General features: G+C 43.3%; 1 protein-coding gene across 1 annotated transcript in view; it reads right to left on the bottom strand.

Annotated features, from left to right (window-relative positions):
- Positions 1 to 17918, bottom strand: part of POT1 (protection of telomeres 1) — a 106826-nt gene extending 88908 nt beyond the window's left edge. The window contains exons 1-4 of the mRNA XM_044280265.1: positions 17840 to 17918; positions 17647 to 17761; positions 8461 to 8591; positions 957 to 1247 (exon numbers count right to left, since the gene is read on the bottom strand). Of these exons, the coding sequence (XP_044136200.1) occupies positions 957 to 1247; positions 8461 to 8591; positions 17647 to 17761; positions 17840 to 17845 (543 nt within the window). The 5' untranslated portion in view covers positions 17846 to 17918. The remainder of the gene's footprint in view (positions 1 to 956; positions 1248 to 8460; positions 8592 to 17646; positions 17762 to 17839) is intronic.
- Between the last annotated feature and the right edge of the window lie 355 nt (positions 17919 to 18273).

Here is an 18273-nt window from a genome sequence, read left to right as displayed (position 1 = left end):
ATTGCCTGCAGCATCTGAGAGGTTAATCCACCAGCATAAGCATTTTTAGCGATGCCGGTGGATACAGTCAGGCCCTTTTGCCTTAAGGTATTTATTAAGGGGTGGAGTGAGCATTTTGACGCTACAGTTATTTTGCAGAAATCAATGTGCAGTGGAAAGTGCAATGTGAAAATTGCATGTTTTCCACAGATATGGCATTCAGTGCGATATGCTGTGCCCAGATGAGACACAAGGCCCTTAAATTGTAAGGCCAGTTGTACCAGGTACTAAAATGCCATAAATGTGAATTTTGTTTTCCACTTTTTATCCCACTATGGGATCCCTGTTTCAATGCAGTACAACACATGCTGTCAATATTACACCGAGTTTACCTATGGCAGGCCCAAAAGCCTTTGGAAGGCTTGGGGCTGCAATAGCAACCATCGCCCCCTGTCATCATGTAGATGGAGAGAAAGAGGGAGTCCCCCCCCTTTGCAAACACCATAGATGTGGTGGTCAGCATTGACCGCGGCATCTGAGAGGATAAGCCGCCAGCATCAGCACTGGCACCTTTCATCTCTGGCACCCGCATCGACACCGAGAACGGAGCGGGGAAATGCTCTCCCCGTAGTAGTGAATGGGAGCACACAGCGCTTGTGCAGCCATCCCTCCCATTAATTTCTATGGGGCCAACAGAAAGCTAGCTCGGCTATTTTCGTCTGCCCAATAGAAATGAATTGAGGGCGGCTGCACATGCGCAGTGCACCCTCCACAACTTTCGGGGCTCAATTCTCGGTTTAGGTTTATATCCTAGCAATATGCCCCTTCATTGTCTGAGATGGGAAAACCCCTTAAGGGAGTAAAAAAATATAATGAAAAGTGCAAGGTTTTATGGGTAAGGAAAGAGATCCAATCTGTAGTTTGGCATCACTACTGACAAAGTAAAAGTGAGTAAACAGTACATTGAATTAAATTACCTTAAGGAGATATGATGCTTTATCAATCTCCGCTTTTCCAACAAGTTGACATAGCAAATCAAAATACTGTCCAGGCTGAACATCTGATAAATTCCGTCTTGAGCTGGAAAAACCTTGCAGCCCCAATTGCCAATTCCGTAAGGTTTCTACAGTTTTCTGGTCTTCTGCTGTAAAGCTGTAAGATTTACTACTGGTCCTTGGAATGAGAGGAGCACCAACAGTACCTTCAAATACTAACGCTGAGAAACCACTACTACTAATGCCTTGAAATTCATTGTTAAACTTTTGGATCTAAGAGCAAAAAAATAATATAACAAATATAGATATTAAGTGTGATAAATGCACTGTATGTATAACACTGATAAAAACAGAATAATTCACAACATTTGAAAAGACCAAATATTCTGCCTATATCTGTAATAGGGCTGGGCAACAGCTTTTTAGTACCGTATACAGGTGAAACTCGAAAAATTTGAATATTGTGCAAAGTTCATTTATTTCAATAATGCAACTTAAAAGGTGAAACTAATAAATGAGACTCAGTACAGGCAAAGTGAGATATTTCAAGCCTTTATTTGTTATAATTTGGACGATTATGGCTTATAGTTTATGAAACCAAAGTCACAATCTCAGGTACCCTTTGTTCAGGGGGTATGGATTAATTAGCTGACTAGAGTGTGACACTTTGAGCCTAGAATATTGAACCTTTTCACAAAATTCTAATTTTAAGCTGCATTCATGCAATTTCTTTTAATTTGCATTACTGAAATAAATGGACTTTTGCACAATATTCAAATTTTTCGAGTTTCACCTGTATTAGTAATAATACTGTGTTATGGTAACACTACAAAACTTTGATATTGCACATTTCCACAGTCTTCCCCTCATCATTCTGGTCACATAAGGAGAAGAATGTACTTGGACAAGGCTCTGTGTAGATCCATCACCAGTAGGGATGAGCGAACCCGAACTGTATAGTTCGGGTTCGTACCGAATTTTGGGGTGTCCGTGACACGGACCCGAACATTTTCGTAAAAGTCTGGGTTCGGGTTCGGTGTTTGTCGCTTTCTTGGCGCTTTTTGAAAGGCTGCAAAGCAGCCAATCAACAAGCGTCATACTACTTGCCCCAAGAGGCCGTCACAGCCATGCCTACTATTGGCATGGCTGTGATTGGCCAGAGCACCATGTGACCCAGCCTCTATTTAAGCTGGAGTCACGTAGCGCCGCCCGTCACTCTGCTCTGATCAGCATAGGGAGCGGTTGCAGCTGCGACGTTAGGGCGAGATTAGGCAGTGATTAACTCCTCCAAAAGACTTCATTCAGAGATCGATCTGCAGCTGTGGATGATTGAACTGCTGCTATTGAATTGCTCACTGTTTTTAGGCTGCCCAGAGCGTTTTTCAGTCACTTTTTTCTGGGGTGATCGGCGGCCATTTTGTGTCTTGTGGTGTGCCAGCACAAGCTGCCACCAAGTGCATTTAACCCTCAATGGTGTGGTTGTTTTTTGGCTAACTCCTACATCAGGGTCAAGCTGTGACACCAAGTGCATTTAACCATCAATAGTCTGGTTATTTTTTGGCCAAATACTACATCAGGGGCAAGCTGTCACCAAGTGCATTTAACCCTCAATAGTGTGGTTGGTCAAGCTGTCACACCAAGTGCATTTAACCATCAATAGTGTGGTTATTTTTTGGCCATATCCCAGTCTAATTCTGTCAGTAAACGTATACCTGTCACCCAGCGCCTAAATAATAGGCCTCAAATTTATATCCAGCTAAATCTGTCGTTACTGCTGTGGCTGGTCAAGTTATTTAGTGTCCGTCAAAGCACAGTTTTTGTTCTGGGTTGAAATACAATTCCCAATTTAGCAATTTCCTAATTTTGTGGTTTCTGCTGTATCAGAGCTATTTTAAATCTATCCCTAAAAGGGTATATTAGATTCAAGGTGCAGATAGGGTCATTCTCAATAACTTCACACACACGCTACTGTGCATATCCCAGTCTAATTCTGTCTGTAAACGTATACCTGTCACCCAGCGCCTAAATAATAGGCCTCAAATTTATAGTCAGCTAAAACTGTGGGTACTGCTGTGCCTGTATTAGTGTAATACGGTACCTAAATAGATAGCCAAATAGTGTTAGGTGTCTTTAAAAAAAAAGGCCTGAATTTGAATTCAATACATTGGGTCAAATAATATTTTTGTTGTTGTGGTGAACGATAACAATGAGGAAAACATCTAGTAAAGGACGCGGACATGGTCGTGGTGGTGTTAGTGGACCCTCTGGTGCTGGGAGAGGACGTGGCCGTTCTGCCACAGCCACACGTCCTAGTGTACCAACTACCTCAGGTCCCAGTAGCCGCCATAATTTACAGCGATATTTGGTGGGGGCCCAATGCCGTTCTAAGGATGGTAAGGCCTGAGCAGGTACAGGCATTAATCAATTGGGTGGCCGACAGTGGATCCAGCACGTTCACATTATCACCCACCCAGTCTTCTGCAGAAAGCGCACAGATGGCGCCTGAAAACCAAGCCCATCAGTCTGTCACATCACCCCCATGCATCCCGGGGGGGGGGGGGAGGGGGGGAAGAGGAAGAGGAGGAGGAGGAAGCATGGTCACAGCGGGGTGGCACCCAACGCAGCTCGGGCCCATCACTGGTGCGTGGCTGGGGAAAAAGGCAGGACGATGACGATACGCCTCCCACAGAGGACAGCTTGTCCTTACCTCTGGGCAGCCTGGCACACATGAGCGACTACATGCTGCAGTGCCTGCGCAACGACAGCAGAGTTGCCCACATTTTAACGTGTGCGGACTACTGGGTTGCCACCCTGCTGGATCCACGCTACAAAGACAATGTGCCCACCTTACTTCCTGCACTGGAGCGTGATAGGAAGATGCGCGAGTACAAGCGCACATTGGTAGACGCGCTACTGAGAGCATTCCCAAATGTCACAGGGGAACAAGTGGAAGCCCAAGGGCAAGGCAGAGGAGGAGCAAGAGGTCGCCAAGGCAGCCGTGTCACGGCCAGCTCCTCTGAGGGCAGGGTTAGCATGGCAGAGATGTGGAAAAGTTTTGTCAACACCCCACAGCTAACTGCACCACCACCTGATACGCAACGTGTTAGCAGGAGGCAACATTTCACTAACATGGTGGAACAGTACGTGTGCACACCCCTCCACGTACTGACTGATGGTTCGGCCCCATTCAACTTCTGGGTCTCTAAATTGTCCACGTGGCCAGAGCTAGCCTTTTATGCCTTGGAGGTGCTGGCCTGCCCGGCGGCCAGCGTTTTGTCTGAACGTGTATTCAGCACGGCAGGAGGCGTCATTACAGACAAACGCAGCCGCCTGTCTACAGCCAATGTGGACAAGCTGACGTTCATAAAAATGAACCAGGCATGGATCCCACAGGACCTGTCCATCCCTTGTGCAGATTAGACATTAACTACCTCCCCTTAACCATATATTATTGTACTCCAGGGCACTTCCTCATTCAATCCTCTTTTTATTTTCATTTTACCATTATATTGCGGGGCAACCCAAAGTTTAATGAAAATCTCCTCTGTCTGGGTGCCGGGGCCTAAATATATGACAATGGACTGTTACAGTGGTGGCTGAATGCATATAATTATCCCCGAGTGACATTTATTGGTTTGCGCAAAAGTTATAGCGTTTACAAACTATGGTACAAAAATGTGAATTTCCGCGTTTTGAAGCAGCTCTGACTTTCTGAGCACCTGTCACGTTTCCTGAGGTTCTACAATGTCCAGACAGTAGAAACACCCCACAAATGACCCCATTTCGGAAAGTAGACACCCTAAGGTATTCGCTGATGGGCATAGTGAGTTCATGAAAGTTTTTATTTTTTGTCACAAGTTAGCGGAAAATTATTTATTTATTTTTTCTTACAAAGTCTCATATTCCACTAACTTGTGACAAAAAATAAAATTTTACATGAACTAACCATACCCCTCACCGAATACCTTGGGGTGTCTTCTTCCCAAAATGTGGTCACATGTGGGGTATTTATACTGCTGTGAGAAGTAGTTTGGAATCCAAATGCGTAACAATGCCCTGTGAAATCCTGAAAGTACTCATTGGAATTTGGGCCCGTTTGCGCATCTTGGCTGCAAAAAAGTGTCACACATGTGGTATCATCGTACTCAGGAGAAGTAGGGCAATGTGTTTTGGGGTGTCTTTTTACATATACCCATGCTGGGCGAGAGAAATATCTCTCTAAAAGACAACTTTTCCCTTTTTTTTTTTATACAAAGTTGTCATTTGACAGAGATATTTCTCTCACCCAGCATGGGTATATGTAAAAATACACCCCAAAACACATTGCCCTACTTCTAAGTACGGCGATACCACATGTGACATTTTTTTGCAGCCTAGGTGCGCAAAGGGGCCCAAATTCCAATGAGTACCTTTTAGGAGGGCATTTTTATGCATTTGGATTCCAGACTTCTTCTGACGCTATAGGGCCCCTAAAATGCCAGGGCAGTATAAATACCCCACATGTGACCCCATTTGGAAAGAAGACACCCCAAGGTATTCTGCGAGGGGCATGGCGAGTTCATAGAAGATTTTTTTATAGCACAAGTTAGCGGAAAATGATTTTTTTTTTGTTTTTTTCTCACAAATTCTCCCTTTCCGCTAACTTGTGACAAAAAGTTAAATCTTTCATGGACTCAATATGCCCCTCAGCGAATACCTAGGGGTGTCTACTTTCCGAAATGGGATCATTTGTGGGGTATTTATACTGCCCTGGCATTTTAGGGGCCCTAAAGTGTGAGAAGAAGTCTGGAATATAAATGACTAAAAAAAATGTATGCATTTGGATTCCGTGAGGGGTATGGTGAGTTCATGTGAGATTTAATTTTTTTGTCACAAGTTAGTGGAATATGAGACTTTGCAAGAAAAAAAAAAATATATCAATTTCCGCTAACTTGTGGCAAAAAGTTAAATCTTTCATGGACTCAATATGCCCCTCAGCGAATACCTAGGGGTGTCTACTTTCCGAAATGGGATCATTTGTGGGGTATTTATACTGCCCTGGCATTTTAGGGGCCCTAAAGTGTGAGAAGAAGTCTGGAATATAAATGACTAAAAAAAATGTATGCATTTGGATTCCGTGAGGGGTATGGTGAGTTCATGTGAGATTTAATTTTTTTGTCACAAGTTAGTGGAATATGAGACTTTGCAAGAAAAAAAAATAATATAAATTTCCGCTAACTTGTGGCAAAAAAAAAACAAAAAAAAAAAAAAACCATCTATGAACTCGCCATGCCCCTCAAAAGTGATCTTTTTATAGCGCTGCAACGATTTTACAGTGTTTTGCAGTGATCAGACAAAAATATATATTCTGTCACTGCGGTGGGGCGGACTGAACGCAAGTGTGTGCACAAGATCAGGCCTGATCGGGCAAACACTGCGTTTTTTGTAGAGCCTAAAGAACATGTCCTATTCTTGTCCGCAATTGTGGACAAGAAAAAGGCATTTTCTATATAGTTCTGGCAATGTGCGGATCCGCAAAACACATACGGACGTCTGAATGGAGCCTTAACAGGGGGGTGATCAGGGAGTCTATATGGGGTGATCACCCCCCTGTCATTGATCACCCCCCCGTAAGGCTCCATTCAGACGTTTGTATGTGTTTTGCGGATCCGATCCGCAAAACACATACCGACGTCTTAATGGAGCCTTACAGGGGGGTGATTAATGACAGGGGGGTGATCAGGGAGTCTATATGGGGTGATCAGGGGTTAATAAGTGACGGGGTGAGGGGGTGTAGTGTGGTGATTGGTGCTACTTACAGGGCTGCCTGTGTCCTCTGGTGGTCGATCCAAGCAAAAGGGCGTCTAATCAAAACAGCGTCTAATATACCTTTTTGGGGTAAAAAATAAATAAATAAATAAATAAATAAATCTCATCTACAGCCTGCCAGCGAATGATCGCCGCTGGCAGGCTGTAGATCCCCTCGTTTACCTCCCGATCCTGTATGCGCGCGTTCACAGGAAATCTCGCCTCTCGCGAGATGACGCGCCAGCGCGTCCAGGAGGAATCACCCAGCCGCCTGCAGGACGTAATCCTGCGTTAGGCGGTCGGGAGGTGGTTAAATACCTGACTCCCGATGTAAATTTACGTTGGGCAGTGGAGAAGAGGATATCCTAAATGTGTTTTATGGTCTGGTGCGTTTTATAGTCCAAAAAATACGGTATATGTCTCCTTCCTGCTGGATCCACTTATGGCTTTGGCTGAAAAACCTGCAGGTTAATCTACCTCAAACCTTACTACCCATACACTGAGATTTCTCATCCTAATTTGCTGGTGGAAAATAGGTTGTGTAAAAAATCCAAATTGAAATTGACATGCAGTGCAGATTTGAAATCCACAACAGGTCAGTAAATCCATGTCAAGTCCAGAGCATAATTAGCAACAACATCTGTAGGTGACTTGTACAGTTTTTGTGGCAGATTTGTTATATTTTTTTTTAGCCAGTCAATTTACTTCTGGTGTGGACACGCAGCTTAGACTGCTGCCATAGATTTTTACATATAGCATTGGGGGGCTATTTGTATGTACTTGTAGATGGACACTGCCCGAGTAATCCTTTTACGACCTCATGTACAGAACACAAATTCAACCATTTTTGAAGGGGCAAATCTTCTGTCAGAAGAACTCTCAAACGGCCTATTTGTTGCAAAAATTTCTCCAGAAACAACCCCATTTCTATAAAACTGATTTAGAGTCAAATATAATTCTGCACCAAATCTGACACATGTGAACTCTCCGCCATTAAATCTAATTTTACCATTGTTTCTTCTTCTGGAGCAATATGTGACATTTATCATGCTAAGAGAATTGTATCTGAAACTTCCTATACTATAATAAAAATAGCATGGCATCAAGAAGTAGAACTACTGTATCTAATATATACCTGGTCCTCAATGTATAAACATGGGTGCTCTACACTGAGGGAGACACTCCCAGAACATAACATTAGCGAGCGTGCAGTGTGAACATTTCTTTATTGGACATGCCAAGACCCTAAACCAGGGTTCAGCAACCTTTGGCACTCCAGCTGTTGTGAAACTACAACTCCCAGCATGCAAAGCTGCTGAATTGTTCTCTGAACTGTCATAGAAGGTAATGGAGCATGCTGGGAGTCATAGTTTCACAACAGCTGGAGTGCCGAAGGTTGCTGAAACCTGCCCTAAACCTTTCACCCCACATTCAATTAACTCTCATTGAAACCTGACCTAAATTAATTGATTTACAATAAAAACTTTAAAGAAATACGAAGAAAGACATGGAAACCACTGTATCCAAAAAACACTAAACATGTTCTGCCACCAGGTGTTCCCACAGTTCTCTCTGGTTCTTGTAATGAAAGATTTATTGTGATTTTTGAATATGGTGAATTACATGTCTTTCTTCTGAAAAGAATCAGAACTAGGCGTACTTATAATTTACACATATGACTGCAGCATTAAAAGCATACCTTTATTCGATGAAATCGAACAATATCACCAATTTTATAAATACTTGGAAGTCCATCTTGATTTCCACTGAAAAATGTACACTTTAGCTTGACATTAGATTGGTCCACTATGGTAATAACTGAACAAAAATCTGTGGTAAAAAAAAGAAAAAAAAAAAAGAAAAGATAAAGCTACTTCACCTTGCTGTGCAACTATGCTTAACCCTTAAGATACCGGAGGTTTTTTAGTTGTTATTTTTCTCCCCCATCTTACTTGAGCTATAACTCTGTCTGTTCTGTTTTTGCCATTTCCATTCACATAGCTGTATAAGGGCTTATTTTTTGCGGGACAAGTTGTACTTTCTAATGCCACCATTAATTAGGCATACAATGCAGTGGGAAGCGGTAAAAAAATTCCAAATGGGGAGGAATTGGAAAATAAATATGCAACCGTTTTACAGGTTTTGTTCCAACTACGTTTCGTTTGCAGAAAAACTGACCCATGTCCTTCGTTCTCTGGGTCAGTACGATTTCAACTATACCCCATATGTATAGGATGTTTTTATGTCTAAATAGTTCTAAGCTAAGAGAACTGCATGTTAGATTTTACCTTAGCGAAGCAGGCACAGGCAGGAGCCCGCTCCGCTCAGCTAATCTAATCCTACAGAGTTACAGAGTACCCATGTGCTATGCCAGGGATGGCCAACCTGAGGCTTTCCAGCTGTTGCAAAACTACAACTCCCAGCATGCCCAGACTGCCTATAGCCATCAGCCTACAGCAGGGCATGGTGGGAGTTGTAGTTTTACAACAGCTGGAGAGCCGCAGGTTGGCCACCAATGAATTTAATACAGGGGAGGGGGGCCGCACTGGCCACCAATGAATTTAAAACTGGGGAGGGAGTGGGGTCTGCCCCCTGCTGCCTGGCAGCACCTGATCTCTTACAGGGGGCTATGATATGCACAATTAACCTCTCAGGTGCCGCACCTGAGGGGTTAATTGTGCGGATCACAGTCCCCTGTAAGAGATCGGGTGCTGCCAGGCAGCAGTCATGTCCACAGTTCTTAGTATATTCTAACTTGAAGCGTCCCCATCACCATGGGAACGCCTGTGTTAGAATATACTGTCGGATCTGAGTTTTCACGATCTAACTCAAATCCGATGGCATATTCTAACATAGAGGCGTTCCCATGGTCATGGGGACGCTTCAAGTTAAAATATACCATCGGATTGGAGAAAACTCAGATAGGGACTCCTGACTTCACATTGAAAGTCAATGGGGGACGGATCCGTTTGCAATTGCACCATATTGTGTTAACGTCAAACGGATCCGTCCCTATTGACTTGCACTGTAAGTCAGGACGGATCCGTTTGGCTCCGCACGGCCAGGCGGACACCAAAACGACTTTTAACTTTCCTTCATGTCTGGTGATCCTCCAAAAAAAACGGACAAGGATCACGGAACCCCGTTTTGCGGACCGTGAAAAAATACTGTCGTGTGCATGAGGCCTAATGCTGCGGATTCCATTTCTGTAGGACCCATTTTTAAAGCGTACCTCCTCTGAAGCTCTCCTGCCTGATACAACATCAGAAATAAAAACACACTAGACATGCTGGGTGGTACAGTAGCTGAGGCAATTGTCTGATGAAATAAAACCCATGAAAAATACTCGCCAATTTTTAGATGTTTTATTTTAAAGGACTCAAATGGGAGCATAACAGATCCTAATGGATTTACAAATTTAAAGGAATTATCCAGGATATTGATGACCTATACTCAGAATAGGTTATCAATATTAGGTCTGTGGGGGTCTGACAGCTGGCTCCCTCGCTGTTTGAAGATACTACTGTGCTCACCGGAGCTCTGATGAGTGTTGCGGTCTCTTCACAGCTTATCAAGAACCAGACACTTTCTACGGAGCTGTGTGGGGGCTTGATTTTTGCAGAATAATAATGGCTCATTCACACATCAGTGTTTGGTCAGTGATTTTGAGCCAAAACCAGGTGCGGCTCTAAACACAGAACAGGTGCAGATCTTTCCCTTATACCTTATGTCTGTGGAGGCTCCACTCCTGGTTTTGGCTCACAATCACTGATTGAAATCACTGACCAAAACACTGACGTGTGAATGAGTCTTTAACTTGTAGTTTTCATTGGTATCATTTTTCGGGTACATACTTTAAATTAAAAAAATAAAATAAAAAAATTGTTGTGAATAAGGAAAACATATCAATTTAGTTTTTTTCTAATGCACTCGCTGTGCAGGATATATTACGTGATAACAGTATGGTGCAAGTCGTTACAGACACGGTGATGGCAAATATGTGGATGGGGTTTTATTTTTGTAACCTTTATCACAGACAAGTAATTTTACAATGAAAAAGGGTAATTTGGAGTTGTTGTTTTTTAACTTAAACTTTTTTTTAACTATTTTTTAAGACTTGCTAGTCCCACAAACGAACTTTAACAGGTAATCTTTTGATCGTTTGTATAATACACTGTACTTTATTGTGAAGGGGATTTTATTATACTGTCAGTACTATACCGATAGGCACTACAGGCATCCACCTAGAGCAGGCCTGAGGGCCTTGATTATGATAAGCCATCAGCCACTTGCGGTCTTCAAGAGGGTGCTGATGCCTAACAGAGGGTGCTCTCTCTCTCTCTCTGAACCAGTTAAATGTCTCTTGACTGCGGCACCTAAGGGGTTAACTTGCCAGTTTCAGTGTCTCTGCTAGTCAGGGCCTATAATGCAGGAGAGCAGCTGTCATGTGACAGCCAAGCTCTTGCTCATCGCTGCACGCTAAGCCGCTGTAAAAACACAGCAGCCTAGCCTAAGGACCCTTAGTGACCTCTGGAAAAAGGCATATTAGTGGTCACTAAGGGGTTAACTTTATTCTTCTTTAAAGAGTTTTCTCACTTCAGCAAGTGGCATTTATTATGTAGAGAAAGTTAATACAAGGCACTTACTAATGTATTGTTATTATCCATATTGCTTCCTTTGCTGGCTGGATTAAATTTTCCCATCAAGTTATACACTGCTTGTTTCCATGGTTATGACCACCCTGCAATCCAGCAGAGGTGGTCGTGCTTGCACACTATAGGAAAAAATGTTGGCTTCTCTGGTGACTGGAACAGTGGGAGCTCACATAGGTTGGTGCTTTTTTTTTTTATAGTATAGCACGGCCACCGCTGATAGATTGCACGGTTGTCATAACCATGGAAACAAGCAGTGTACAACGTGATGGAAAAATTAATCCAGCCAGCAAAGGAGTCCATATGGACAATAATAATACATTAGCGTCTGGTATTAACTTTCTACATGATAAATGCCATTTGCTGAACTGACACAACCCCTTGTGGCTTGTGTGCTTAGGATTGTTGTCTTTATGCATGAATCACGTTCTCTTGAGATTCTGCTCGTAGACAGATGCCCTGACATTTTCCTTTACAATTTACTGGTATCATTCAGAATTCATTGATCCATCAATAGTAGCATGCTATCCTGGCCCAAATACTGCAAAACAGGCCCAAACCATGACACTATCACCACTGAGTTTCACAGAAGGGATGAGGTTATTATGCTGGAATGTACCATTTTCCTTTCTACAAACATTGTTCCAATAGCCTTTTGGCTTGTTCAAATGAATGTGCGCAAACTGCAGATGGATAGCAATGTTCTTTTTGGAGAGCAGTGGTTTTCTCCTTACAATCCTGCCATGCACACCAGTGTTATTCATTGTCCTCCTGATGGTGGACTCATTAACCTTAGCTAACATAAGAAAGGCCTATAGTTACTTAGAGGTTGGCTTTCGTTCCTTTGTGACTTCATGGACTTTTACACACCTTCTTCTTGCCATGATCTTTGTTGGTCGACCACTCCTGGGAGAGCTAAGAATAGTCTTTAGTCTTGATTGTGGATTGGTGGAGTCCAAACTTTTTAAAGATGGTTTTGTAATGTTTTCCATCCTGATGAGCATCAACAACTGTTCTTCTGAGGACCTCCGGAATCCTTTTTTTTTTCATGCCATGATACACTTCCACAAATGTGTTGTGAACACCAGACTTTAAGGCTGGGTTCACACCTGAGAGTTTTACAGCGCGTTCCTACGCGCTGTAAAACGCCCGACGCTCAAACAAGTGCTTGAGCTTTTTTTTGGGCGTTTGTCGCGCGTTCCCGCACATAGAAATTCCGGAACGCGCGACAATGTGTGAACGCCAGTCTCTGTATGCGCGATTGTAAACGCCCATACAATCGCGCATACAGAGCGCTCGTTTCAGAACACTCAGGTCTGAACCCAGCGTAATAGATTCATGTTCTTTAAATAAAACAGGTCACCCACTCACACCTGATTGTTGTCCCACTGATTGAAAACACCTGACTCTAATTTCACCTTCAAATTATCTGCTAAGTGTAAGGGTTCACACACTTGTAAGGGGCCACTTACAGTCATGTGATACTGGATCATGTTCCTCAATAAATAAATGACCAAGTCTAAGGTTTGTTTGATTTGGTTATCTGTATCTACTTTTAGTAGTTCTAGGTCTAATGCAACTAAGGTAATAACTTAGTTCTCAAAATAGTACTCAAAATAGTACTAAGTACTCAAAAATAGACTAATTCACTTTAGAAAAAAGATGACCAAGGGGAGATCTAATTACTATGTATAAATATATCAGGGGACAGTACAGAGAGCTCTCCCATCATCTATTTATCCCCAGGACTGTGACTAGGGGACATCCTCTGCGTCCGGAGGAAACAAGGTTTGTACACAAACATAGAAGAGTATTCTTTACGGTAAGAGCAGTGAGACTATGGAACTCTCTGCCTGAGGAGGTAGTGATGGTGAGTACAATAAAGGAATTCAAGAGGGGCCTGGATGTATTTCTGGAGCGTAATAATATTACAGGCTATAGCTACTAGAGAGGGGTCGTTGATCCAGGGAGTCATTCTGATTGCAGATTGGAGTCGGGAAGGAATCTTTTCCCCTAAATTGAGTTTAATTGGCTTCTACCTCACAGTTGTTTTTTTTTTTGTTTGTTTTTTGCCTTCCTCTGGATCAACTTGCAGGATAACAGGACAAACTGGATGGACAGATGTCTTTTTCAGCCTTACAAACTATGTTACTTTAGGTCAAATTTAGGCAGAAATATAGAAAATTCTGAAGAGTTCACAAACTCTCATGCACCACTGTATACTCGAACACGAAATATAAACCCTTTGATTCTATAGTCTATCTGGTCTTCAAAAATTCTTACGGTTCTGCATAGACTAAAATGCAGTTAAGAATAATTTATTTATGTCCCTGCAAAGCTCATTATTTTGTAGCTTCAAGGGAAAGCTAGGTAATGTGGAATATTTAATTAGTCTTGCATTATTACTACCCCACTTTATTGAAAATGTATTAATGAGCAACATTCTGGGCTCAGTAGAAATTGAAGAATTATGGTAAAAAACAGAAAATACTAAGTACTCTGCCTTTGCGTGTAAAAATTAAGGGGTTGTCTCATCTCATACATTGGTGGCATATAGCTACCGTAGTATATGCCACCGATGTCATATACGTACAGGTCTCGCCTCTGGAACCCATTTCATATTTCATTACATATAGAACGGGGCCCTCAAAGTGAATGACAGAGCACCATTCAAGCACAGCCTCCCTACATCATTTCTTTGGGAGTTCTGAAAACAGCCAAGTGTTGTCACAGATGAACCACTGAGCATGTTGTTATGGATGTTATCAGACACAGAGGTGTGAACGAGGCCTTAAAACTATAAAAGTACAACTCCTATTCCAAAAATGTTGGAACGCGGTGTAAAATGCAAATAAAATCAGAATGCAATGATTTAAAAACCTAATAGAACCATGTTTTATTCACAATCAGAGAACACATATCAGATGCTGAAAGTGAGACATTTTATTATTCCATTAAAAAAAAAATAACTCATTTAGAACTCGATGGCAGCAGCACAGCTCGAAGACGTTGGGACAGGGTCACGTCTACCATTCCCTCATCTTTTAACAAGTCTGTAAATGTCTGGGAAGAGAGGAGACCGATTGCATTTGTGGGACAAGAACGCTGTTCCATTCTTTTCTGATAAAAGGATTGTAGCTTCTGAACAGTCCTGGGTCTTCTTTGCTGTTTTTTTTTTCTTCATGATGTCCCAAATGTTTTCTATTGGTGAAAGTTCTGGACTGCAGGCAGGCCAGTCCAGCACCTGGACTCCTCTTCTGAGAAGCCATGCTTTAGGCCCCTTGCACACCAACGTGTGCGACCCGTGGCTGTGCTGCGGGCTGCAATGCACGAACACCCACCGCGGGGCAGCCGCAGCGGATCGCGGACCTATTCACTTTAATGGGTCCGCGATCCGGCAGTTCCGCAAAAAGATAGAACATGTTTTATCTTTTTGCGGTACGGAAGTACAGGACAAAACCCCACGGAAGCACTCCGTAGTGCTTCCGTAGGGTCCTGTTCCACGCCATCCCGCATCTCCGGATTTGCGGACCCATTGAAGTGAATGGGTCCACATCAGTTATGTATTGCGGATCCACAAATGCAGTCCGCAATACGGCCACGGAGCGCACACGTTCGTGTGCAATTAGCCTTAGGCCTCTTTCACACTACAGTATGTTGAATTCAGTGTTTTGCGTTCCGTTTTTCACGGATCCGTTGTTCCGTTTTTTGCTTCCGTTGTGGTTCCGTTTCGTTGTTCCGTTTTTCCGTATGGCATATACAGTATACAGTAATTACATAGAAAAAATTGGGCTGGGAATAACATTTTCAATAGATGGTTCCGCAAAAAACGGAAAGGATACGGAAGACATACGGATGCATTTCCGTATGTGTTCCGTTTTTTTTGCGGACCCATTGACTTGAATGGAGCCACGGACCGTGATTTGCGGCCAAATATAGGACATGTTCTATCTTTTCAACGGAACGGAAAAACGGAAATACGGAAACGGAATGCATACGGAACACATTCCGTTTTTTTGCGGACCCATTGAAATGAATGGTTCCGTATACGGAACGCAAAAAACAGACCGCAAAACGGAAAAAAAAAACGGTAGTGTGAAAGAGGCCTTAGTCATGGCTGCAGTATGTGGCTCATGATTTTTTTGCTGAAGTATGCAAGGTCTTCCTTGAAACAGACATTGTCTGAATGGGAGCATATGTTCTAAATACCTCTACTGTTCAGCACTGATAGTGCCACAGCACAGGCACTAATGCAGCCCCATAACATCAGAGATGCAGGCTTGTGAACAAGTTGGATGGTCCCTCTCCTCACATCCCCACGAGACGGCGTCTGTGGTTTCCAAAAATAATTTCAATTTTTCTTTTTTTATCTGACCACAGAACAGTGTACCAGTCTGCTTTTCCATTTTAAATTAGCTTTGGCCCAGAGAAGATGATGGCGTTTCTTGTTCATGTTGATCTACAGCTTCTTTTTTTGCATGATACAGCTTTAAATTATATTTGTGGATTGCATGGCGCCTGGAAGTGTTCCTGAGCCACGCAGTGATTTCCAGTACAGAATCATGCCTGGTTTTAATGCAGTGCCTGATGGCCAATAGGTCCCAAGCATCTAGTATTGACCGTTGGCCTTGTCCCTTGTACATGAATTTCTGCCGATTCTCTGAATCTTTTGATATTATATACTGTAAATGGGAGGATGTTCAAGTTCTTTGCAATTTGGAAAGTTTTTCTGAAATTGTTTCACAATTTCTAGATACGGTTTTTCGCAGATTGGTGATCCTCTGCCTCTCTAACATGCTTTTTTTTATATACATTTGGGGGCGGCAATTTGCTCCTCCAGCATGTTTTTTTTATTCATACCACTTACTTTTCCTGCCTTTTCTTTCTCCTGTCCCAACTTTTTTTTTTTTTTTTGAGATGCATTGCTGCAATAAAGTTGTAAATGAGTTAAAGGGGTTGTCTCATCACAGACAATGGGAGCATATCACGAGGATATGCCCCCATTGTCTTAAAGGCGTGGGTCCCACCGCTGGGACCCGCTCCTCTATCGGGAACGGAGTCCCGCAAGATGGTGGCTGGAGAAATCTGATCTGGCCACCACCAAGCCGGCTCCCCATAGAGGTGAATGTGAGAGCACCCACATGTCCGGCCACTGCTCCCATTTACTTCTACGGGCTCCGACGGAAACAGCCGAGTCAGTGCTCAGCTATTTTCGGCAGCCCCACAGAAAATGAATGGAGGGCAGCTGCGCATGCGTAATGCGCCCTCCAACACCTTTGGGGCTCCGTTCTCGATATAGGTGCGGGTAACAGCGGTAGAACCCGCACCTATTAGGCAATGGGGGCATATGCTAGAGATAGTCCCTGACACGGTCCATGATGAAAATAACCCTTTTTTATCATGAAATGGCAAAATGTCTCATTTTCAACCTCTGATATGTACTCTATGATTGACTTAGAGTAAAATATGGGTCCATGAGATTCGCAAACCATTGCATTCTGGTTTTAGTTACATACGGCCCCAACCTTTTTTGGAATTGGGGTTGTACAATGCAATAAAAAGAAAATGAATAGATCACAAATGACATTCTGTCAGTCGTACCCTATGATAATTAATGGGGTCAACAAGAAACCCAATTATATTTGAAGATGAAATTGAGGAATAAATGTAAACTGTACATCTGGACAATCCATAATCAGGGAAGATGCTTGAACTGCTGCACATTTAATTGCAACCATAAAGCCCATGGTTTCATGGTAGCAATGCTGTCCGCATCTTTTGCAGCCCCATTGAAATGCATGGGTCCGAAACCGATCCACAAAATCGTCAAACGGATACGGACCCCTTCATACTGTTCTGTGAATTATCCCTAAACCCAAAGCTATGAATGAAGCAACTTTGCATGTAACGACCCAAACTCACTTCGCTCATCAATAACAGTGATGCAAAGAAAAAAATGACGCCTGTGCCTAGATGTGTGTTGGGATGTAGAGCAAACACTCAAAGGCACTGGGCTTTACGGCGGACATCCGAGTCCCTACTCTCAGTAACAGGGCAAATAAACAAAATAAAAAAGTCACGAGGTCACGTGACCACCCAAGTTCTTTTCCAAGCGGCTCCAGGAGCTAGTGGTACTGGCATGACATTGTGGGCGTGTCTAAAGTCCCGATGGGCGGAGCTTATATGCTCTTCTACACAGCGCGCAGCACAAGTATTAGGCGCGTTATACCTACCTGTCCCTTTACTACGATACGGAAGTTTAAAAAATGTCACCACACCGAACACGTTGGCCACCGTGCCCGCCTTCAGCTGGTCAAGTGCTGTGTACACGTACCGCTGCGCAGGACCCTGCAACGTGAACACAATGACATGTAACCAGGTGCAATGACCACGTTCACACGTGCAGCGTACACAGCCCAAACCTACACTCATCCTGCCGGAGCTACGCCGCCGCCGCCACAAAGACACACGTGACCAGCCTTCCCCGCCTGCCGTTTACCACAGCACGCTCGCAGCTCACGTGACCGGACAGGCACAGGAGGGGAGGAGCTTCGGCTGCGCGCGTCTCTGTGCAGGGATGCTGGCTGCTGCTGGTGTAAAGTATATCAGTTACCCTCAGCAGTAATGCTACATCTTTGGTACCTATCACTTGTTTAGCACCATGAGTGGGGTTAGGCAGGTTTCTTACAAAGCGAGACTGGCATGCGAATACGCCTCATGCACATGGCGGTTGTTGGCTGGTGCCCCTGCTGCGGTGTCTCCCAAAAGATAATGTACAAGAGGCATTATTGTGGGGAAAAAAACATTTCTCAGATTTTATTTACATTTGAGCAAAAAGTGTCCAGTCCAAAATGATTCAT

Source organism: Bufo gargarizans, chromosome 2 (genome assembly GCF_014858855.1).
Source record: "Bufo gargarizans isolate SCDJY-AF-19 chromosome 2, ASM1485885v1, whole genome shotgun sequence".
Classification (NCBI taxonomy): Eukaryota; Metazoa; Chordata; class Amphibia; order Anura; family Bufonidae; genus Bufo; species Bufo gargarizans.
Note: the sequence above shows the minus strand (reverse complement) of the source record. Positions and strands in the feature narration are given on the sequence as shown.